General features: G+C 46.4%; 1 protein-coding gene across 1 annotated transcript; it reads left to right on the top strand.

Moving 5' to 3' along the window:
* Positions 1–340: 340 nt before the first annotated feature.
* Positions 341–19,275, top strand: LOC104159857 (craniofacial development protein 1-like; the record flags this gene model as incomplete). The annotated part of the gene is made up of 3 exons (XM_009697874.1): positions 341–569; positions 2,380–2,498; positions 19,167–19,275. Coding segments are annotated over 3 exons (457 nt in total), but the record flags the coding sequence as incomplete, so codon positions are not given.
* Positions 19,276–22,925: the final 3,650 nt, after the last annotated feature.

Below are 22,925 nucleotides of genomic sequence, written 5' to 3'. Positions count from 1 at the left end.
CGCGTGTGTACAGTTTACTTAAGGCTGGTTCCCATCCAGCCCAAGTTTTCCTCCCCTCGTGGTTCCTGCGGTATCCCCGAGTCCGTTTTATACGTACAGATACACACGTGTGCCAGTCCGCTTCAGGGGGACTGCCCGCCTCAGTCTCGCTGTGTTTTCTGAACAGCATCATCTTTTAATTCAGTAGCTTCACCCTCAAGAGTAGGGGAAATTCTCCCAGGTGGAATGTTTTGGCGAGAATATGAAGTACTGTGTTGCTTCACTTATGCTTGCAGTTCAGCTCTGGAGTAGTGTTGCAGCACCTCAGTATTTTTTTCTTTTTTTTGGCATCTGCTTCCAGGAAGAGGAAGAAAGGAGGTCTCTTGCTAGAGCCAGATGAGAAAGAGGAAGAAAAAGCTCAGCAGAATGAAGAGGAGGAGGAGGAGGAAGTGGATAATGTACAGCAGGTGGAAAGAAACAGAGAAGAAGAAGAAAAAAAGAAAGAGGATGCTCTTTGGGCCAGTTTCCTTAGTGATGTGGGACAGAAACCTAAAGCAGCGGCTGCCACACAACTGACGCAAGCTAAGAAGGTAACGGGGGCCTGGGCCTTCACCCAGGGAGTGTGGGAAGGGCCTGAAGCTTTAGAGCACACAGCATTGGTTCTAGCTGGTACCAGATGTCTGTCAGAGCTGGGAAGAGGCTGTGTTAATCCCTGCCCCATCTGCCTTGTAAGCCTGGAGCCTTGTCATGGGCCAAACTGTAAGCTGCTGGTTTCCTTCCAAGTGGGGAGCTCTGTCACCTGGTGGTGCTGCTTTTGGAGCTGCTTGTCAGCATTTTGGAATGTCCCACAGAGCTCTGTTGGCTTTTCTTCCTGGTCCTGGATTCTCCTTGTGATGTAGGAGCAGTTCAGTGAGCTTCAGTCTGAGTTGTGCTTGTGGGCACAGCTCTCCCTCAAGGCTTGTGCCTTTCCTGATGCTCAAAAAAAAAAAGGGAGACTGTGTGTGTGTGTGAATGACGAAACGGAAGAGACCTGTGCTGACATCTCTGTGCCTTGCCTCTCATCCTGGTACAGCGAGGGGTCTGGAAGATGCCACGTGTTGGGATGAGTGTTTGTAAGAAAAATGAATCTGGCTTTCTGTGGTTTCCTTCATAAGCCTCATTAACCTGCTCTCGCTCTCAGTCTGCAGAGGTTTTCTGTAGAGAGAATTCTATGTGTGATCAGTTATTTAAAAGGATTTGGTTCTTAATAAAACCACATGCATGTATTTGCCTTGCAAAGTCTTTCACGCTGAAGGTGGTAGAAGGGAAGAAGGTACCAAAACTGACCCTCTGTTGCTAGAATTGTCTTTTTTTGGAGTGGGCAGCTAAAAAAGTACTTTATAACAAAAGTCAGTGATGCCTGGCGAGTAGAGTTCTATTCACTGTGTGAAGCTTCTTTCTACAACTGTTGGAAGGTTGTAAAACAAGTGTAGGTGTGTAATCTTTGCTTGCAACTTTTAGAAGAAGAATCCTTTCCTCTGAACCCTCCTGCCTCTCTCCACCTCACTTGTTGCTTGCTGAACAGCTGAAGTGGTTACAGGCGGAATTAGAGAGAAGGAGGGAGTAGAAGTTCTCTTCTGAGCAATTCTACTTTTATGGGCAGATTGCTAAGACTTGAGTGGTCTTTGAAAGTTCCTCCATAGCCTAGAATAATTTATGGAGAGATGCAGTTCCTCTGTTCTCTTTGTGAACTTCTTAATTTGGACTTGAGTTATCTCCTTGAAGATCTCTGCGGTGTGTGGTTGATTTAGAGCAAGAATTTTGGGTTTTGTTTTGATTATTTATAATGTCTGAGGTTTTTTTATGTGTGCTGTTAAAAGCTGTAGTTGTGACTGAGTAAATTAAGAGACGTTGACAATTACTTAATAAAGATATTTCCCTCTCAAAGAGACGTTATTGACAAGTAGCTTAATATCTTCAGCGTTCTCTGAAGATCAACTTTTTTTTGCTGATGGGTTGTGTTCTTCTGTATTCTTGAGTAAAAATAAACATATTTCTGTGTAATCCACTCTGGCAGCTTTACTACCTGCTGGTGCTCAGTTTGGGAGAACTGTGTCTTCAGGCTTTTGCTTGCTTTCTGAACCACAGCAGTGTGTTCTTGCTCCTTCCTACATTTACTTACAATTTCATTTCTCGTTTTGGGTCTGTTTTGATCCTTGAGTTCCAGTGAGAGCCTGGAAGCAAAGTGGGGAATTTCCTTCTGGTGGCAGGGGTGTTTGTTTCCTTTTTCTTGTCTGTGGGTGACTTGCTAAATGGCAGTGCTAATTGCCGGTCTGCATTGGGTCCTTGGCCCCTTGGAGTGATAATTTGGCTTGGCTCTGCAAATGCATTGTTTTGCTTTCTGCTTCCTGTATTTTGTAGGCTGAAGAAGAAAAGAGTGGGAACAAGCTTCAGGAGAAACCAAAAGAGTCTGAGAAGCCAAAAGATTCAGGAAAAGTGACAATCACCAAAGTGTTTGATTTTGCTGGTGAGGAAGTCAGGTAAGTTGGGAGATGTGACGCGTCTGCTGTGGGCTCGGTGCAATCTGGGTGCCGCTTTTATGCAGGCAGGCTGGAGATGTGCTGTGAAGCACAGCACATCTCCTTTTTTCCTTACACTTTTTTTTTTATCATGAGCACATACAGACCTCAAGGAAAACGAGGCCAAGATTTTCCTGCCTGAGAGCTGCAGAGTATCCTTATATGCAGACCTCAGTCTTTGCTCAACTTCCAAATATGCCTGTAAATTCACTTAGGCTTCCCCATCTGGACAGTGTTTAAAATGGTTGGCAAAGCTTCCTGGTGGCACTGCTACTGTGAAGGTTGAGACAAGGAGAGAACCGCATGTGGCCCCACAGCGATGATGGTAATGCATTTTATTCCTTCAGTTTAGTCCAAGTCCTGTGCTGGGAGCAGGATATTTGCTAGCACTTTCCCTGGTGGTGTTCACAATCCAGTACAAAGACGTGCAGACACTAAGCGGTGTTTTGCTGAACGGACTAATACCTGAGTGCTTTTACCTCTGCAACAGTTGCAACAGAGGTGATGGACTAGGTATAATCATCCCTTAGTCCAAGTTTGCCTTGCAAGTTGCCTCTCGGGATGCGCTGCAAAAAGGGGCAGGCATTTTATAAATGCCTAAAACCAGAACTGAGGGGCCTGGGTGAACCCTCTTGAAATCTGAATGCACTGTGACCTTGTAGTTATTACGGTGGTGTGTATTTTTTTGATATGTAGCTGTAAACCTGGCTTTGTTAGAAGAGAATTTTGCCTCGATTTTGTGTGGCAGCAGAGGGCAGCAGTTCCCAGCAATAACACCCACGCTCCCCAAATCTGGAGGAGGAAGCAGAGAGCAGGGGCTTCCGCTGCTCTTGGCTTTTCCTATCAGCACTGCTGCCTGAGCTGTTTGAAAAATCTGAGGAGAGCCATGAGTCATAGTAGGGGCTTCCCTGTTTCCCTGCACAATCCGGGCTGTAGGAATACCCTTCATTCGCTGATGAAATGACAAAGAACTGTACCACTGCAGCTTTTCTGAGAGAGAGTATCCGTCATGCCCTTTCTGCAAAGGAAAGGCTAAGTCTTTCCCATGGACAGATAAAAATCTGTAGCAGAATTACAGACAGAAATTTTATCTTCTGATGTACAGTCCCCTCCTGAGCCGTCAGCGTGTTTATCCTCAATTTTCCTATGTTTTTTTCTGGTTCGAACGCGATGTCCCACCAGGTGAGAATAGCTGAAGCTGTAGGATCGCAGGGCTGTCATACAAAAGCCTTGTTGGGTTCTGACGTATCGTCGGATGCCATACGGCAGAACTGCATTCCTGGTGCTTTAGGGTTGCATGAAATCAGCATGCAATCTTACCTGAAGTCTGGGCATGTCCATCTGTGTGTTGTAGGCGAGTATCATGTCCCAACGTGAGCATAGAAGTGTGTCACTTAAAGGAGGGGGTTGATTTATGGGGAAACTTGCCTCGTAGGCTTACTTGAGAACATGAGGTTTCCACTTGCGGAAAGAAACCGATTTTGTGCAATTTTTTGTGACATATAGGACTCTCTAAAGTAGGGAGCTAGTAAAAACATCTGCCTTGAAGCTTCTTGTTTACCTGTCTCTGTGAAAAGAAGCCCTAGGTAATTATGATTTAAGTATAGAATTACTCCGGTGTCGGTCTGATTCTGGCATTCTAGATTTTGCGTGGTGGTTACAGATTAGCTTTACCAGTGCTGCTCTTGCTTTTATTGGTAGTGTTAGTTGGAAGGGTCAGGGAAGATTTCTCTGTCCTTCAAAAAGTGGCTTGCCTTATGTGAGCAGAACTTGTCCAGGGCTGCTAAGATGCTGAGTTTGTGCTTTTGATGTCAGTATCTTATCTGTAGTTTTTTTAATAGCTATAGCTAAATTAAAGGCATATTTTTCTGCACCAGTTGCTTTTCTAGTATCCGTTGTACTGCGCAGTGCTGGCTGTGTCCCTTGGGGAACTGCAAAGATACCGATACAAGTTTCTACTGATTTTTGATCAAATAGGCAAAAGCTGGAGCCTGGGCAATGACGAGACTGTAATCCTGCAAACCACCAAGGCTAAAGTAGTGTTTTTGTTTACAGCAGCCATTGTATCAACAGGTTACGGAGCCAGCAACAGAAAGTTTGCAGCGAGGTCTGGAGGACTGTTTTCTGCTGGTGCAAAGAGTTACAACATGCTACTTTCTTTAGCTCTTTGATAACAGAAAAATCCTTCAATGTTTTTTGCCCCCTTGATTTTTATGATATTCAAAGCTGAAGCTTTTGCGTTGTTTGCTACGTCTTGTATCTCTAAATGCATTACACTGGTAGCAGTGGGTAGGATATAAGGAGTTATCACTGCTTACAGCTACTGGTATTTCCCTGTACCAGCAGTAGGTGAGGACCAGAGAGCTGCTTTTCCTTTAGAATAGCAGGAGGTTTTCTTTGCACCACCCTAATGCTCTGAATACCAAATACTGACTTCCTTGCCTGGGAAGCAGCTGGCAAATTGTTGGTTACAAAGGCGAACGCATGGTAGTTGTGGGTGCGTGTGTTTCTGGACCGAAGAGCTGAAGTGAGGGAGCTGTCTCAGTTGCTTTCCTTTCTAAATGGTTTGAGGGTCCTTTTGAGTGTCGCTCTTTTGAAAGCTTGAGAAGAATTTAGATCAGTATTTAGGCACTGATAGATTCAGGGCACAAATTTCGACGGTTTGCTCACTGAAGCTCTTAACAGAAGATCGTTTAGCCCTGATCTCATGTTGCAGAACAACTTAGTCTCTCCTGTAAGAAGATGGTATAACCTCTCTTGTGTGATTGGAGTGGCAGAAGTCTCTTGAAAGAGATCTCCAGCTACAGGGCTGTACTAGAATAGTGAAAGACCTTCCTCTTTAAGCTGTCAACTCCCCTGTAGGTTATTGTTGCACTTAATGTAGGTTTTGAACAGTCTGTGCTTGTATCAGTTGCTAATGCTGAACTTTAGATTCAGAGTGTTACAAATTACCAGTTACCAAATAAAGAATTAAATTTAGTGGCTTTTAATTTTACAAAATACATCATTTAGTAATACCTTGTAAAACCAAAGCAGTTGAATCCTGGAACTGAAAACAGTCTTTAACTGATTTCTGTGTTTTCCAGTTGTGACTCCTCTGTCTGCTTTTCATTCCTTCCTAGTGTTAAATAGATTAAGAACAGGAGGTGACTGTCACCCAAATGGCTGTAATTGTGGGCAGTGGGAGCAATTTGCAAAGGCAGTTCAGCATCTAAAAGGACGTTCAAGTAATTTCTCTGGCAGAGGAGATTGAAGCTCCTTTGAAGCCTCAGGTTTATGAACTTGCCTCACGATGCAGGATGTGTGGTTGCATTAATAGCGAATCGCATGCCTGGTGCCAGGATTTATCTATTGCAAAATGTAGTTGCTGTATGATGAGGCTTGTTTTCTTTTTTTGCCCTCCAGACTACTTTGGCCCTTGGCTTTCTTTAAACCACTACTGTGCTCAGCGTATCAAAATGGTTCTTCTGTCCTCCTTCCATGAAAGTCAACTTTGTGTCCGTCCAGGGCTGCAGCAGAACGCGGCTCACGTACATGGAGCTGGTCCAGCCCCGTGGTGTCAGTCACGGTCAGCGTAACAACTTGTGAGGGAAGAGCAAAGTTGGGTCATTGAACGGTAGGAGTAGGTTTTAGTTTGAAACATCTTCTGTGTACCTTCATTTGGCTTGTGGGAGGCAAAATGAAGTTGAGAGGAGTAATGGTGCCTGGCTTAGGTGCTAATTCAGGAATAGGAGACCTGTGTTCGACACCCTACTTGGTTCATACGTTGCAAATTCCAAGTAGAAAAAACTAGAAGCTTTATATTTCTGTACATGTGTGGTTTAAATCCAAAGCTTTGCATGCTCAGGTTATTCTTTTGGTGAGAATACTTTCCTGGTACAGCAGAGTTGCTGTGCTGTACTGATAATGTTGTGTTGGTGTAACCGTGGCTTGTGCTGCTTCAGTGACCCTTGGCCACTTCCCCGTGTGCGTGAGCAAAGCAGCCAAGCCAAAGCAAAGCTGTAGTAGGGTTCCCCTCTCCGTCTGTCACTGGGGAGAGCCTTGCTCTTTTCCTGAAATCTGGCAAGGCGTTCCTATCACAGCTCCCTTTACTTTTCCACAAGGCTGTCTTCTCCAGGAATGTTGTTCTGGGATCCAGAAAGACTCCCAGCAAGCTGGGCAATGGCCTCAGACCTCTGCACTGCGGTCCCTTCCAGCTCGGTCCTCACCGCTGGTAGGTGGCAAATAGCTAATTTCTGGGAGGCAATTGCTCCTGAGCCCTGGAGGACTTGCAGATTAGATGTTGCATTAACCCTTGAGCTTTTTTTTTCTTGAGCTTCTTCACTGTGCTTGCCGGCTCTGAACCTGTTTCTTTCAGCACTTTCACGTGTCTGGCAGGTGTTCCTGTGATGTGAGTAATTCTTGGCTTCTCGCCACATCTGGGGCCAGAATTACCATGCAAGCTGCATGGCCACTGGCAGCATGCTGGGCCTGGATCCGTGTAGAAATGTTTCGGGAAGAGATGTTGAGATCTCCTCTCTGTGTCTGTAGTGTGAGCTCCCTTTTGCTGTCTAGATGCTGGTATAAGCGAATGCAAAGATCCAACCGGTACTTTCTTGCATGCTGTGTGTCTTCCTCCTGCCGAGCAGCTGATAAGTGCTGAAGACGACATTCTTACTGCTGTGTCAGAAATTGCCGGACCACAGAGCCCTGAACCTGAAGCATTTACAGCCAGGGAGCTGGAGATTTACTGTGGGACCTTGCATAATGGATAAATGTTTGTCCAGTGAACTCTTTGATTGCTTTCATATTTGAGGGCTGAGCAGATGGGTGAGATTTTGCTGAGCTTGACTGAAGCTTGTCTTTTCAGGTTGAACTCGGTAATCTTTATCTGTTTCTTAAGTGCCTGTTTCCTGATTAATTCAGACTACTTCTGAAAGTATTCTTCAGTGCTTGCCCGAATAAAGCTTACTGTTGCTTTGAAACTCGGTGCTGGAAAGCTCATGTTTGGTGGGGCGGCAAGCCCTGCGCAGTGCTCTCACTGGGAGAGCTCTCAACTTATATTCACAGCCATGAACATCACCTGACTTATGGTGGTCTTTTTTTTTTCCTTGCTCCAAGGGACAGATGATGACCCAATTCCATGCATATTGTTTGCTTTTTTAAACTGCTTTTTATGTGGGTTTTACTAAGGCGTTTAGTCCAGAGATATATACAAAGGAGCAGAAACCTCTCTGATGTGTTTGAAGTCCTTGAAGGCTTTGCAGATATAAAGAGGGGAAATCCTTAGCTTTCCTACAGAACTTTCTGTCCATGCATCTCAAAGCACTTTTTAAAGAAGTGTTGTTATTCCCCAATCGGGAATATGGAAACTGAGGCGTGCTGGAGTTGATGACATCTCATTCACCAGGGCTCCTGTATCTCATGGCTCAGGATATGCAGAGATCCAAGCTTAACTCATGCGTTGCATGTACCGAATCAAACTAGGAAAGGCCAGCGCCAAACATACTGCACCATAAGCAGGGTCTTGCTGAGTACACAACTTGCTGCCAGATATAATGAATAACTAAAAGTTCATATAGTTTTGTAGAAGGAACTGGGCAAACTCATGTCAGAAAAATTTGTCTGGGCTGTTATGTGAGACGTGAACTCCATCTCTGGAGAAGGACTCCCTGCTGTTGACTCTTGTAGGAGGCCAGATCTCTGACTTCAAATAGCCTCTGGTCCGCCACAGTACGACTGCTTTTATTTGTGTGTCTGTTGTGCTGTGAGGAAACAACTTGTGCTGCCTACGTGTGCCGAGCAGAGTTAAAAGGCAGCTTGTATTCTAGGTTAGGGAAGATGATGGTTCACAGTGCGGGTGTCGCATCTTAAAAGCAAAATACAGTGCTTTAAAGAGCTACTAGAAGTATCTGATTAATAACCAAGTAGTTATAAACTTAAATAATTGTAGTCATTACTGAGGTTTATAATGGCTGAGGTTGATATTTCATCTGCCACAGTTGAAGTTTGGGGTGAAAGAGAACCTGATTTTTGCCTATTACTGTTTGTAAATGATTATCATCTAGGATGTGTCTGGAAGAAAACCTCATTACTCATTCTGTGTTGCTGCTTCACAGGTTTTCAGCCTACCTGCAGGATTCAAGAAAAAAAGATTATCCAGAGGAGATTGCTCCTAAGTTGCAATTTAAGGACCTTAAGCTGGACCTTAAGTTGGATCAGTGGGTTTCAGTGGTGAAATTCATGACCTTTTGAGCAGGAGAAGCAAAGGTGAAGCGAGGTGGCTGAGGGCAGGCTCTTGTCAGGAGGCTTGCTTGTGCTAAGAAAAGCCTTTTCTTGGCCAATAGCGCAGATCTCCTTTGTACAAGAATGCCGTTGACGATGGGAATTGTGTGGGCAGGGCTGCAGGCCATGGCCAAAGTTTCTTTTTTTTGATGTCCCATGAAGTCATCAGGGTCAACATATCCTTTAACTTAGGCCTGGTTGAGTGGGGTGGCGAGCTCTGAGCCTGGTTTGTGGTGTTAGCTGGGCTGCTGGGCTCTGCGCCTTGGTGAGCTACTCAGAGCTGTGCAGAGCTGGCGAAAGACTGATTTATTCCCTCGGCGAGAAGTGCTGACCTGTGCGCAGCAGAGCTGAGGTTATAATTCAGTTCTCTGCAGTTGTACTGTGCTGCTTCTTGGAGGTTTCTTGATGCTGCCTCTCATTAAAAAAAGAAACCCAGTATTTCAATAATCTTGACTCATCTATGTGCTTGTTGAATGGACACCTATGTCCTAGACTGCCTGCTCTTTCTGACCTGAGATCTGCTGTCTTCTTCCAGAGCTTCAGGCCTTTGATCCGGACCCTTTTTAGGGGAGAGAGCAGGTGGAAATGGCTGCAGGAGAAGCAGATCAGACATCTGAGAACAGCCTGAGCTTTCCAAAGTCCTTGTTCAGCCTCTGATTTCCTTCTCAGTGGCTGTGATGTCCTCTCTGCTCCTTATGTGATAACTGAGACTGACCAAATGTGACAAAGTTGGGAAACAAAGGGGCTGTAAGCCAAGGAGTTTAGGAGGCTGTCACCTATTTTATTGCTTTGCTTTGAAGACAGTTTAAGGTAGCTGTCTGAGGAATAGCTGCTGCTTCTGCTTTTTCCTGGCAAGCATTAAGCAGGAGTGGGGAGAACACTGAGGCTGATAGTGTTAATGTATTTCAAGGGGAAGGGGCTAAAAAGAGCAGGGAATTTACTCCCACAAGTCCTAAGACAGAGCTGGCACAGAGAGCAATTTTAAAAACGTGTAATTGTCCATCTGCGTTCTTGCTCTGTGGTCTCAGCATGGCTCAGTCAGATGTGTTAGGCTAATGAGCACTGAGAGAACATGTAATACCATTAACTCTCTCCTTACCTTGTGATGCTTTTCAGGAAACTCAGTGGATGAATTATAGCAAGGGCTTGGCAGCATGCTCACACTTCTTGCTGGGTGTGAATCTTGGTCATTTGTTTTGTGCTCGTGGGGTTTTGTGCAATGCTGAATGAAGGACAGTTGCTTTTAAAATCAGGAGACAGATCGGTAGCTTGGGTGTGCACCTCTTGCTGATGTTGTAGGTAGTGTGATGCGCATCAGATCAAGGCTAATGTGTGTGACGTGTTACATACGTACTTTTTTGGAAAAGCTTTGCTACATTGCTTATACATGTGAGTGAGAAGGCAGGTGAGCGTTACCAGAATCTGTCCCCTGAAGCCCTGTATTTGGAAAGCCCTGCTTTTTTTCCAGGTGGATAGCGAGTGATACACAGCTTCCACCAGATGAGGTAGACAAGTGTTGTCAGATCAGATATGGAAGACAATGAACTGAACTAATAAGCGCAGAGGAATAAACCACTGGTATTTTGGTGTGCTTTTTGCAACAGCTTTGACTACAGTAGTAAGAAAGTGTTAGAAAAAGTAAGTCGAATTTCAGTAGCCCCTTGAAAAGCCACTCCAAAGTCCAGCCTCTCTGAGGACTTTTGATTTGTGTTGATGACTGGTGATGTTAGATATTTTTAGGGTTTTATCCTCAGTCCTCCTTGGCTAAGGGGTTCTAGAGAAATGTATTCTAGCCATTTTCTGGTGACATACCACTTCCTCAATGAACCTTGCACTGTGCAAAAACCTTTGTTTTTAAGATTTTTCTAGACATTTAATCTAAGCAGTAGGAGCCTGGGGATGATGCCTTGGGACCATAAGACAAATCAAACCACCCAGAATTACATGGAATTTCGATGTGACTGCTGTTTAGTGATGGCAGTCTAAAAAGTGACTGGTTGCTTTGCTACAAACAAACACCAAAATGCTGATCTTGGCATAATGGCACGTAGGCAGCAGCCTGTTCCTGTCCTTACACTGTTGTTGTTCTTTGAGGTCAGAGCATGCCTCCGTTATCCACAGTTTATATCGGCTTTTTCCAATTTAAAAAACAGCTATTGATTTTTGGTTTTAATTTTTTTTTTTGGAAGCCAGTAAGTGAAAATATGTTACCTTTCAAAAGATGCTTAAGAATGAAAGGGTCTCGCGGGTACATTTTGATAACCTTTCCTCTGTGCGCATCCATTCCCTGATGCTTCAAAATGTCCTTGGGGAGTCCTGATGTTATACAATACTGATTGGCACGATGGTGGCCCAGAGATGAGGTCATTAAATGTGAGCAGGAGCGATGTTGTGTGCGCTGGTTCACTCGCTAGGCATTTGCCTTTCTCAAAGGAAGCTGCAGAAATGAAAACTTCATAAACAGTGTGACAAACTTAGCCAGAACTCTAAGCCAGAGCACTTGCTTCTAACGTAAATCATGTTATGGTCTACTTAATGTGCTTTGAGAAGGGGAATGACCTAAGGAACAACTTCTGTTCAGGATTTTCATTAGTAGATGTGCAGATGAGGCTTCTGCTTAGATGGGGAAACTGAAGCACGGAGGGGCTGTGACTTGCAGAGTGTTACACAGTAAGTGCCAGCTCTGTCCGGTGCGTTATCTGGCATTCGCCGACGCGCTGACTCCTGTCGTCTTCCTTTATCTTACTGTGCTTTTGAAAATCCCCAAGTGACTGAGCAGATGTCCACCTGAAAGTCATCTTATGCTTCTAATAAGGCTTGATGCTTTTAAGGAAATAATGGATGTGTGCTGATTTCATTTGTGCGTTTTTACTGGTAATCAGTGTGATGAAAAAGAAGGCTCAGCTGGGATCTCCAAGGGAGGGAGGAGTCTCAAAGCATCTCCAAAATGATGGCTTGACCTCCAGATGAACTTGGGCATTTTTAGGTCTTTCAAACCTGTGGTATCTGGGTGCCGCATCGGCTTTCGGAACTGGATGACCAACTGCATTCTCCCATCTTCAGGTTCTTCCAAGTGGTTTCTGCCCGTGTTGTGTGTAGTTAGTGTGGAAATATTTCAGTAAAAATCCCACCCTTCCCCAGTAGGTAAGGGAGGAGACATTGTTGCTGTAGCTGGCTCTCAGACAATTTCCTGACTTTTAAAAATCTGGAAACAGAAGGTGCTTAGTGACCTATTCAGGTCTCAAAGGGGCTCTTTTCCCATTAGTAAGGGGATCTTTTGTCCCTCTGTTCATGACTTCATCGCAGGGGCCTCAGATCCAGTTCCAGGATTTTGCTGCTGGCCCTGTTTCCCTTGTTTCCAAGCTGCTGCCTCATTCCTGACAGCTCCAGGCTCAGAAAGGGGCTTTTGATGTCTGGTGAGATGCTGACAGAGCCTTGCTTTGCAGCCCTTGGGCCTAGGGTTTCCCCTGCCGGAAAGTGCAGCTTGTGAGATGGTTTTTTTTTTTTTTGTAACTAAGAGATTTTGAAGCAAGAGGGTTTCTGTGTTAGCCTGAAGGGAAGGCAAAGCTGTTTGCTGTCTTACTATCTCATTAACACGTTACAAACCAAGTCAAGCTTAGCCTGGCCTTTTCCCCATGGGGATGCTTCTGCTTTGTAGTGTGTGTTGGCTCCTGTTGTGATCTGTGGGACCTTGTGGGACCTTTGTGTCCAGCGTTCATAGCTGTAAGTGGATTTTGAACCCCTGGCTCTTTAGAGCTACGACTTTTGTGTCCAGCGTTCATAGCTGTAAGTGAATTTTGAACCCCTGGCTCTTTAGAGCTATGATATTCCTTCCTTCAGCAAGAGGAGAGATCCGTAACGTGAACATTGCACTGCTTTGCAGGAGTTGTGGGGTTGCAGGGATCTATCTTGCTTTCGGCATACTTGCAAGTCGTGGTTGACAGAGTCGGAGGACTGTCACGCTGACATGTACAGTAGCTGTGTCGGTTCACCTGCGTTGCTCAACTTGGAGATGTGTTCCATAATTTTGATACCAAAGGTTGTACAAATAAAAATGATAGGATGCCTCAAAGACTGAAATGCTAAATGCATAGTGAGATTTTGAGGCAGTGCGATGGGGCTGGCCAAGGGAATAGTTATCCAAAGATGCAAACAGAGCCCCGATGCTTGGAGATACTTAAAACTGGGGTGGATAAAGCTCCAGTCAACGAGGGGGTGAAGCCTTGTGCCCTGGCTGTGGGTCAGCTACTTCAGAGAGCTGTGTTTGATGTGCTCTACCTATTGCAAGCCCCAGTGGGAGCTCGGTAACTGGAGTGCTACTTCCCTTTGGATTTAGAGAGCCTCTTGCAGAAGTAGCAAGCAGAAGCCCAAAAGGGACCTGACAGCTCGGTCAGCATCTCAGGTGGCAGCACTGTCCATATGTTTTCTTTATATCTGTCACAGAGTCTTTGTCATACAGGGGATGATGTGAAATCGGTCGTTTCCTTCGAGGCTTAAGAGGTTAGGATGTGGATGTCAAAAAGTACTTTTTATGCATTATTGATGTTAAAATACCATTCATTTCTGCTTGTTTTCAGATGACTTGGTTTGAGATGCAGCCTGGGCTGACTACTTGGATAGCAGCACACACCTGCTGCGAGGAGCAGCACCAGGCAGGCAGCTTGGCCCTTGCCTGACTTCAGGAGAGCTCTGAGCAGATTTATTTCTTTTTAAAAACCAGCCAGCAGCTTCTGTGCAGATAGGCAGCCCACAAAATTATCAGTCACTCCAGCCTGGTCTTGTCTGTGTTGCTTCAGGGAATAGGCTCAGTTTCCCAGGGAACAGCTTCTCCCACCTGGTTTGAAGAGCAAGGTTTGGAGAATGTTGGTTTTTTTCTGAAAGGGAGAAAACTAATGTTTTATTTTAGGATTAGAAAAGTGATGAGGACCTATTAATTCTAGCTCTATTTGCTTTATACCAGGTAATCCAGCATAAAATAAATACATACCCAGCGTGTAGGCAGATGTGGCTTGGAGGCTCAGTTGTGTGAGGACTTAATTCTCTCCTGGAAGGTGCTGAACATGTGCATGCCAGCGGCTTCAGGATCTTGCAAGCTGGAGTGCCTGCCTCTCGTACAGTGCATCTGTCTGTGGAAGGCAGCTCAAGCACAAGAGTCCACCAAAAATCCCATTCAGACAAAATATTCCTCTTGGCTCAGAGGGGATTAGTTGGGTTTTTTGTTTTGTTTTTTTTTTTTCACAAACCCAGATGAGTATTGCTTGTTCTTCAAGTGATCATTCCAGAAGGCTGGAGGACTACTTAATGACACTAGACACAGATGGGGAATATTGAAAAAGGATAATTAGCCTCATTTTTCCCCCCCTTTGGTCTGTGATTCCCCAGAGCTAACAATATTAAGATTGTGTGGAAAGTTTTATAATTGTGTCGGGTCTAAAGTGGGGCAGGTTTCCCAAGTGAGGACTGTGTGTCCTGAGTACGAGTGGTAAAGAGTTGGCGTTTTCCAGAGCTTCTGCTCTTGCTCTCCCTTTCTCAGCATGGAGGTCAGGGAAGATGGTACCTTTGTGCTGCTGCTATTAGGGATCTTAACTATCTTCTTAACTATCTTCTCAGCTCCAAGTCCCCTTATACCCAAATACCAACGTGTGCTTTCTCAGTCTGATATGCACCAGGCGTCTTGATTAGGAGAATGCAGTTGTGTTGAGCCACGTCAGGGTAAGTTGGAGGGATTTTAGCACTTGGGATGCGTAAGGTTGCTATTACACAGCAGACTATGGACAGAAATCTGCAAGCTGTCTTGGTGTGGCTGCTTTGTCTTTCCTAGCTTCCCTTATCGTGCCTTTGAGACCCTGCCTCCTTTTCTGCTCTTTGCAAGGATGTGGCTCTGCTGATGCCCTTCTGTAAGGGCTTGTGGGCCACCCTGGTGCTCGCTGCTGAGCTAGGCACTTTCCTGACACATTGCACCCTTGCCATCCCTTATGCTAGTTCTGTTTCTTGCAAACAGGACTGGATTCAGCTGTGCTAGCGTCAAGGCAGCTGACTGTTGCACTGGGCTGAGTCCTGGGGTGTGAGTGCCGTGCCGTGGTAGCAGGAGTGGGGTGATGTGATGGATTGGGACCCTCCTCTGCATACTTGGTAATTCTGCACCTGGTGTAAGAGCAGAACGCAGGAGAAAAGCTGGTGTATTAAAGTTACTCTGCCACTGAACTGAAGCATGAAAATTTGGTTTTAAGCCCCTTTTGCAGATTAGCCAGAGCTGTGTGAATGCGGTGCTCACGTTAACCTTTATTCCTTCCTTTTAGCTGCTTATGTGGCTAAGGGGTCTGCTGGGAGCAGATCAAACACTTGTTCTTAATTTAGGGTGCTACAGTTCAGTACCGTAAGTACGTGCTCCATGGAACAACTTCTGGGACAGCCCGTGACAGCGTAAGGGTTGTCTTCATGTGTTGTGGTGCCCAGCATATGTAACTGGGGCCTTTTCCATGCGGGTAGGCTGCAGCGTTTCAGTTGGTAAATGTAAAGGGAAAGGTGACGAGTTCGACAGTGAAAGCTGGAAGTAACGTACCCGCAGCTGGGCACCAAAACTGCAGACTGGGTGGGTATGGATATGCTTAAATGCTTGGGTACAACTTTGAGCTTGGTTCAGAGATGAAGGGGTCCTGAGGAGGACACTTAGTGATCTAGTTTCTAGCATGTTTTCCTTCTTATAACTTTTAAATATGGAAGACCTTTCTGTTTTACAGTTGCACAGCACCTTGTACGGTAGCATCATCTGTTCTACCAGACTCCAGCACAGTCCAAAAAATTAATGTGTTTTGGAAGTCTTATTATGCAATTTAAGAGCATAGCAATATAATGAAATCTTTACAGGGAAAGCAATGAGAGTGAGTGGTTTTGTGTGAATTACAGGGTCTGTGAGTGGGTGAGACACTAGCTACTTGTTTTACTGCTGACAATATACTTATTTTCCTGTTTATTCCTGGATTACAATGTGTGACTAGCATCCCAGTAAACAGTCAGGCAAATAGTTATTTATCAAGTATTTAAAAGTGAAAGGTCTTGTAATTTTCCTTAGTAATGACTGTGATTTCTTCCAGCTGGAATAATGGCTCCCATTTCTCCCCATGAAGAACAAGAAGTGTTTTGATTTCTATATGGAGAGTTATTGTCTCCCATAATAATTCAGACCAGAGGATTATTTTTTTTTTCCCCCCCTTCCTGGCCTGGGATCTGGGAAAGGTTGAAATGTCCATAACCTGAATTAATACTGTGTAAAGCCCTTTGGTATTCGTTCTTTTGTCATTCCTGTTGGAGTGGTACAGGAGTCGCTGCTGGCATCAGCCCAGCCCCAGCCTACTTCAGAGCTGCTTTTGTTTCAGTTTATGAGGCAATCAGTGGGTCTTGTGATGGAATTGCCTTCAAAGGTCACTTTTAATTGCGTTTCTGACGCATTCCTCTGTCCCCAGCTGGGCAGTCCTGATGGAACAGGTTGTCTGCAGCTTTGCAGCTGAGTTTCTACAGCGGACAACTTCAAAAATATAGGCTAGAGCAGCTGCTGGCAGGGCAAAGGGAGCAAAAAAACCCAACTGAACAAAGTGTTACTCTCTGTGCCCAGCTATTGGTGCTGGTACCCTGAGATGGTGGAGGATGCAAGTATCAAAGCATAAGTAATCCCTTGGTAGCAACCCGTCTTGTGCCTCTGGACAGCCAAGTGATTTCTTTGCTGCCGAAGTGTCTGTCATTGAAGGGCTGTGCCAGACCCTCCCTGTGCATCACGTTGAGGGGGCCTCAGCAGGTAGAGGTTTCTCCTTTCTCACCCTTTCTGGGATTGAACACTTTCCTGCTCCAAGAGCTGTGACTTGTAGTGCCGGTCCAACCAACAGCCTACTAACTCTGTCAGGCTGCAGGCTGGCTAATCCCTGGAGCCATTTTTCACGTACGTCTTAGCTTTGTGCCTTCCTTTACCTCAACTGGTAGATCAGACATCACTCCGTTTTGTCTCTGGGTTGGAGGAGGCTGAGGGTACTCATGAGGTTAAGACCGAAGGGCCCTGTGTTGAGATCCTAGCTTTGCCACAGGCTTTGAAGACTTAGTCCCTGTCGTGCATGTCCAGATCCTGTAAGTTATTTAATTGCCAGATTCCTGTAGGTTTGTGAGAGCTGAGCTGGGCTGTCATCTCGTAGCGCAACGAGCAGAGTTAGTGGCAAGGCATGCTTTCTGTGACCTCTGCTTCCTTTCCCAACCCTTGCCTTCTCTTCGTCCTACACTCTTCAAGCCCCAGAAACGTGCAGGGTTTAACAGCTGGGATCTAACCCAGGAGCAGGTCCGTGCCTGTATCGAGGCCAGTGTAGAGGGTTTTCTTTTTTCCCCCATGGCGTGCGGTTACTAAGCTATGCCTTTCAAATTCCTGCATGCTCGGGGCCTGCGTGATGTTTCTCACGGCAGCTTGCGTGCTCCCTGTGTGCCGGGGCTGGACCGTGATGGGATGGGAGTGCAGGGGAGGTGACAGGAGGAGGGAGCCTGTGCTGGGATCCAGCGCTGCAAAGTGAATGAGAAGGGTGCCACTCCCCAGCGGGGCATGGGACGGAGCCGGCTCTTTGGATGCTGCATTTCAAAATAAATAGGCTGTATGATTGTATTCATCTGAACCCGACCCTCCTGGTTGGGAGGGAGCTCTGTGGGGGGTTCTGGCTAATTGCTGCATGAGGACCCCGAGTGTATTCTGTCGAAGGAAAGTCATGGATGTAGAGTAGCCGTTGGTGTACGACTGCTGCGTGACGTGACCGCTGTTGCCGAGGGTTGTGACTACTGGATGGCGTGTTTGGGATGTCCTAAATTGTGGCGATGCTGTAGCAAGGCTTTTGTTTCTTCCTGAACTGCTTTTCCCCTTTTCCCACCCCACCTCTTTCCAATCCGATCAGCAAACACTTCTAAATATTCATAACGTGGGATTTGTCTCTATCCGCATGACTGCCGCCGGTTTGAAAGGCATGTGACAACGCGGGGGGGAAATGGGGTTAATCTCCTCCTGCACTGGCAGAACAAGACTGAGCCGGAGGTGTACAGCACAAGAATTTGTTCTTATTTCTGAACATGCCTTTTCCACTGTATTTTCAGTCTGTGGAGAAGGAGGAAGGACAGTCTACCTCCCCTAACAGCTTCTTCAGATGCGGATTCGCTGTCAGGATGGGGACGTGGGTGCACTAGTTGTGTGTGCAAGTGGGATTTCAGGGCACCAGTGCCTCCAGGCCTAAGAAATAACTCCACAGAGCTTTCCTCGTTCCCAACCCAGCAGTAACCCAGCTGAGTTGGCAGCTCTTCAAGCTTCTCCATGTCCTTCAGCCAGTTTCTACATGGAAGTTGCAGGATCAGGCTGGTGGGTAGGAGGCAAGCAGCGATTAGCCTGACTTGTAACCAGGGCAGATCCTGTGACCGACGAGGATCTTGGCATCTCATCGGCACATCCTCTAAACTGGGGATGAGAGGCCCAGGCTGTGGGAAGATGGGATGGAGAACCGTGCCTTCCAGGCTGGCCAAGCTGTGGGTCTGTGGGAGGGAGCAGAATTGTTAGCTTGGCAAACCAGGGCATCTTCATTAAGAGCTACACGAGCGTGAAAAGCGTGTTGCTGGAGGCAGGTCATTGTAAATGAGAGGGGGCTAAAGTAGCTGGGGTTTTCTAACAATTAATTATTGAGTGGTTTTTCTAGAGATTCTTTCTCATGTTTGTAATTCATTCCCTGCTGTAGATGCTGTATTGATTTATAATTTTTTGAAGTTCAATATTTTGTGCCCTCAGGGCCTCAAACAAAAATTAACTAGAAAATGAGAGCAAATTTCTGCGTTCTGCCTTATCAGAGCTTTCTCTCCCGTTCCCCATCCCTGGAGCCGGTTTCTGTGCTCTGGTTTGGGTTGCAGATGTTGCCAAGCCCTTGTGCCGTGGGCTGTCAGATGTGGGTGGCAGAAGAGCTGCCTCACTGACCAACAAATGAGGAAATCAAGAGCCCAATTAAGAGCCTGGAATTGCCCCCAGTGACCTGAGCCAAGCATTTAGTAGCTGCTAGTGAGACAGGCCTGTTTGAATGAATAGGCACTCCTGTTCATCTGAAGAAAGAAAATCCCTTTCTCCCCCAGCTCTAATTAGCTCCTCTTTTCCTTTTTTTTCTGCCATGAATATAGAGGGTTTGTCACTGGAATAAAATCTTAACAAGATGCATCTTCTTCAGCTTGCAGCTGATGGAGGTGATCTCTGCGCAGGTGGTATGGGGACTCCTGTACCTGCTTTCTGTGTTTCCTTTGCTGGATCTTTGGTTTTACTGTTGTGAGTACAGCTCTTCCTTACCCTCTGGTTTGTCTCTTTTCCTCCAACAGAGTCACTAAAGAAGTGGACTCGACCTCAAAAGAAGCTAAATCTTTTCTGAAGCAGCAAGAGAAATGGCAGTCAGCAGCTCCACCTTCCCTCCCGACAGTCTCTGGGTGAGTATGTGATTTCTTTGCCCAGGTACAGACCTTTAGGGAGAAAGACGGCACTCGAACCGGTAATATAGGCTTTATGGTGTTTAAGCTAATGGGTATTTGTTTTCTGCAGGATTTCAGTGGGAGCAAGACAAGGCCTGGAAGGTGTGATGATTTTGGGGGGAGGGAAGCGGGGGAAGTGACCCATGAGTCCCAGTGACTCACTTTGTAGGTTCAGGTTTGAATTTCTCAATCCTTATAAATCATTCATGCTAGTAAGGAAATACTGCTTTAAATGTCTTGAGCAGCCTGATGAAACTGCAGGTAGCCAAGGAATTTGCCCAAGATTGCCTGCAGTTCCTTTGAGAGGTGCTTCTCGGGACCGTAAAAAGCCGTGACAGGCTGGGCTGTGTGTGGCTGCTTATTCACTTTGGGGGAATATTTGAATGAGAGAGGCTTTTGCCTCTGGTGTTCTCTAATATCATTTCGATGTGAATTTGTCACTTGCTGTTCAAGCTATAACACCTAATTCTGAGATTATCATAATGCTTGTCAAAGATACAAAGAGGTCAGGTCCCCTGTACATCTGCCATGCCACTCTGTGTGGATCTTGATGAGCTCGAGAGATCACCCGCTCCTCAGGAATAGAGGAGATGCTTCTGTGTTCCAGTAGTGATTTTTATTTAAGTCAATCATTTGCATTTATATTTGAAAGACATACGATTTGGTCACATAGAAACAACACCCATCAAATAAACACATTGTCCTTCCCATCTGCCGAAGAGCAATTCTCCAGTGTGAGTTAAGGCTGCCTTTCCCCGAGATAGGCTGTTATTCAGTTGCTGCAGCTGGATTGTCACTCATTTTTCCAGCTAAGCGTTGCATAGTTTGTAGTTAGATCAGGGTAGTGAAAGCATAGGACGTGTGTGTGTCACTCTTGGCAGCTGCTGCTCCCCAAGATGAATGAATGCATGCATAGATGAGCATGGTCTTCTTGCTGTTGTTCACGCTGCACAAGTGTTTGTCCCTACAGAGCTCATTAATTGTAACCTAAGTGTTGTGTATGGGGTTTTGTGCTGGAAAAACTTGCCTTGAGTTGGACTGGTGTTCTTTGTTCAATGGGGGCAGCCACAGAGGTGGTTTGGGTGGCAGCTGAAGCTAGGGCAGTTCCTTGCTGTGCGCACTGCCGGTGGTCCCATGTCTTCAAGCTCTGCTGTAGTAAATGCTCTGCTGCTCTGAGTGCAGACAGGCTTGGTAGCCCACTGGGAAAGCCCCATGGGCTGCTCACCTTCCTGCTCTGCTGAGATCTGTGTTTCCTCCTGTGTCTAAATGGCCCAGGGGAGGAGGTGGGTGGCCGGTGGGCCTGCACAGCCTAGTCATTACCAAGGTGCGTGGCCGCTTGTGCTGGAGCTCCGATTGTTCAGAAGAAGTAGTCAGAGCCCAGTTTGAGTTAACGCTGCATTTATCTGAAGTGAAGAATCCACGTCAGATATGGAAAAAATGGAATAAAAAGCAATACGAGAAATAATGAGTTCAAGGACTCCTTTGACTTTTCTCCGGTGTGATTATTTTGGAAGCAGCTTAATTAGGTCATCGTTCAGCTTGCTGATGTGTGATGTCCTGCTGACGGTTGCTTGCCCAGAATATGAGTTGGCCTGGCTGCAGGGAAGGGAGGGGAAAAATACCCTGCACTTGTATATCTTGCCTTCCTTCAGAGCAGCAAAGCCTGATGCGGTGCAGCTCCACGTGCCTTCCCTTTCACAACCTGCTGCAGAATATCCTGGGTTTGTGCAGTGATGCTATGGCAGAGGCGTAGCGGTGGTATTTTGATCAATGTGTGGAACAGCCCACCACTCTTGAGGGTTTAGCAGAAGACTGGGGTAGCCTGACTAGTGTGTGCCCTCTGGTCTGAGTGCTCCAGGGAGTCATCTTCCTTGGGATAGTATCCGAGACTGATTCCTGAGCCTGCTGGCAAACATGCTTGCCTTTGGGCTTGGGAGGGTGCTTCCAGCTGGGAAGTCAGCCAGGGTATTTTCAGGTGAGAAAATTGCAAACAGGCTTGCAGTGTCCCATAAAGCCAGAGGCGAGTCCCTTACGTTAAGAAAAATTATAAAGGTCAGGTTTTAGATTTGGAGCCAAGCTATTGTCCAAGCCCAGCTCCTCTGGAGTGCCAGAGCAACGCCTGGGGACTGACAGAGCCTGGCGTAGCCTGATGGTTCTTTGCTGGTGCCTTTTGGCTACTTAAAATAGAAGTTTTGGGGGAGAGGGTGCATTTCTCCCTTGTGCATTACAGGAGAGCCCCAGTCTGGGTCAGTATCACTAGAAGGCAGTGAAAAAAATACATGAATTGGGATCCTAGATGTGCCTGTGGACACCCACTGTGCTGTGAGCCATTGTCAGCCCCCAGGAGCTTCGTCAGCTATTTAAAAAAAGAAGAACCTTGCCCTATGTGCAGGGGATCCAAGGAGAAGCTAAAAGTGGTCTCTCCATCTGGCTTTTCTTTCTTCACCTTTGCAAACAGCTTGCATTATTTCTGGATGCAGCCAGCCTACCCTGCATTTATTTAATTTCCCTTCTCTAAACAGACAGAAGTAATCCAGGAAAGCTGCGGTCGCAAACCCAAACATCCGGTTCCACAGCTCCACGTTACAAACCCTTGCAGCCTAACTGGTCCAGGGGAAGGGATGTTTGGGGCTGAAAGTGCATTTCCTGAATGTGTTTAACATCCATAGCGGATGTGCTATAAAAAGCTAGAGTTGTGCTTGTGAGGGACACGGGGGTGGTTGGGGGAGAATAACTTAAACACTTGGCTGTAATTAAAGCCAGGAGTACAAAACAACCCACCCAGTTCTCTCAGCAGGCTTTGCTAGAAAGGTCAGAAGCCCTTCGTTCCCAGGGATGTGGTGGTTTTCTTCCCATTCTTCTCAGCGTGTCCCCCCATGACACCCAGCTAGGCAGCCGCCCATCAGCAGTGGGTATCGGTTTGTTGGAGAGATTTGGGGTTGATGCTCTGTTCCAGCCGTGTTTCTGGCATGCTCTTGGGTTGCGTTAGGCTCTCACTGATGCTGTCAGAGGTATTGCATGTGATGAGGGGATCCACTGATCCCTTTTAATTTGCTGTCACAGAAAAGGGGTGGAAGGCTCCTGGCATTCAAAAAAAAAAAAGCCTTCCACCTACCCCACTAAGCCTTCTTGCCTGTCTGTGTTTTACGTCTCGTTTCATATCCTCAGCACTGCTCCGGGGCCTTTTGAGGGCAGCAGGAGTAGCTCCCAGCTGTAAATGCCTGACCTGATGGAGGGATCAGTCAGCTCCGTGGGCATCCCTGGTGCTCTGAGAGCTCCTTTCTGCCCCCTCCCCGAGCCCAGCAGGATCCGTGAGCGGGGTCCATCATCCTCTGCACTGGTAATCCTATTTTGCAACCACCATTTCATATTTGGAGGATGTTAAAGCAAATGAAATCCTCCGTGCAGCTTACTGCGGAACGATTGCGTGCGTGTACTTGTGCATGCTTGACTTGAGACACAACAGAGGGGTTGAGCTACAGGCTGGGAAATACCTGCACAGACCTGAGCCCTTCGGCGTGAGCGGCTGCAATCTCCCCGTCAGTCCTTGACGCTTGTCAAAGCACAGCGGCGTTGCGTAGGGACCAGTGCTGCTGTAGCAGTCCTGAAAAT

This window comes from Cariama cristata, unplaced genomic scaffold (assembly GCF_000690535.1).
Source record: "Cariama cristata isolate BGI_N322 unplaced genomic scaffold, ASM69053v1 scaffold19853, whole genome shotgun sequence".
Taxonomy (NCBI): Eukaryota; Metazoa; Chordata; class Aves; order Cariamiformes; family Cariamidae; genus Cariama; species Cariama cristata.
The sequence above is the reverse complement of the archived record's forward strand: the minus strand, read 5'-3'. Positions and strand labels throughout refer to the sequence as shown.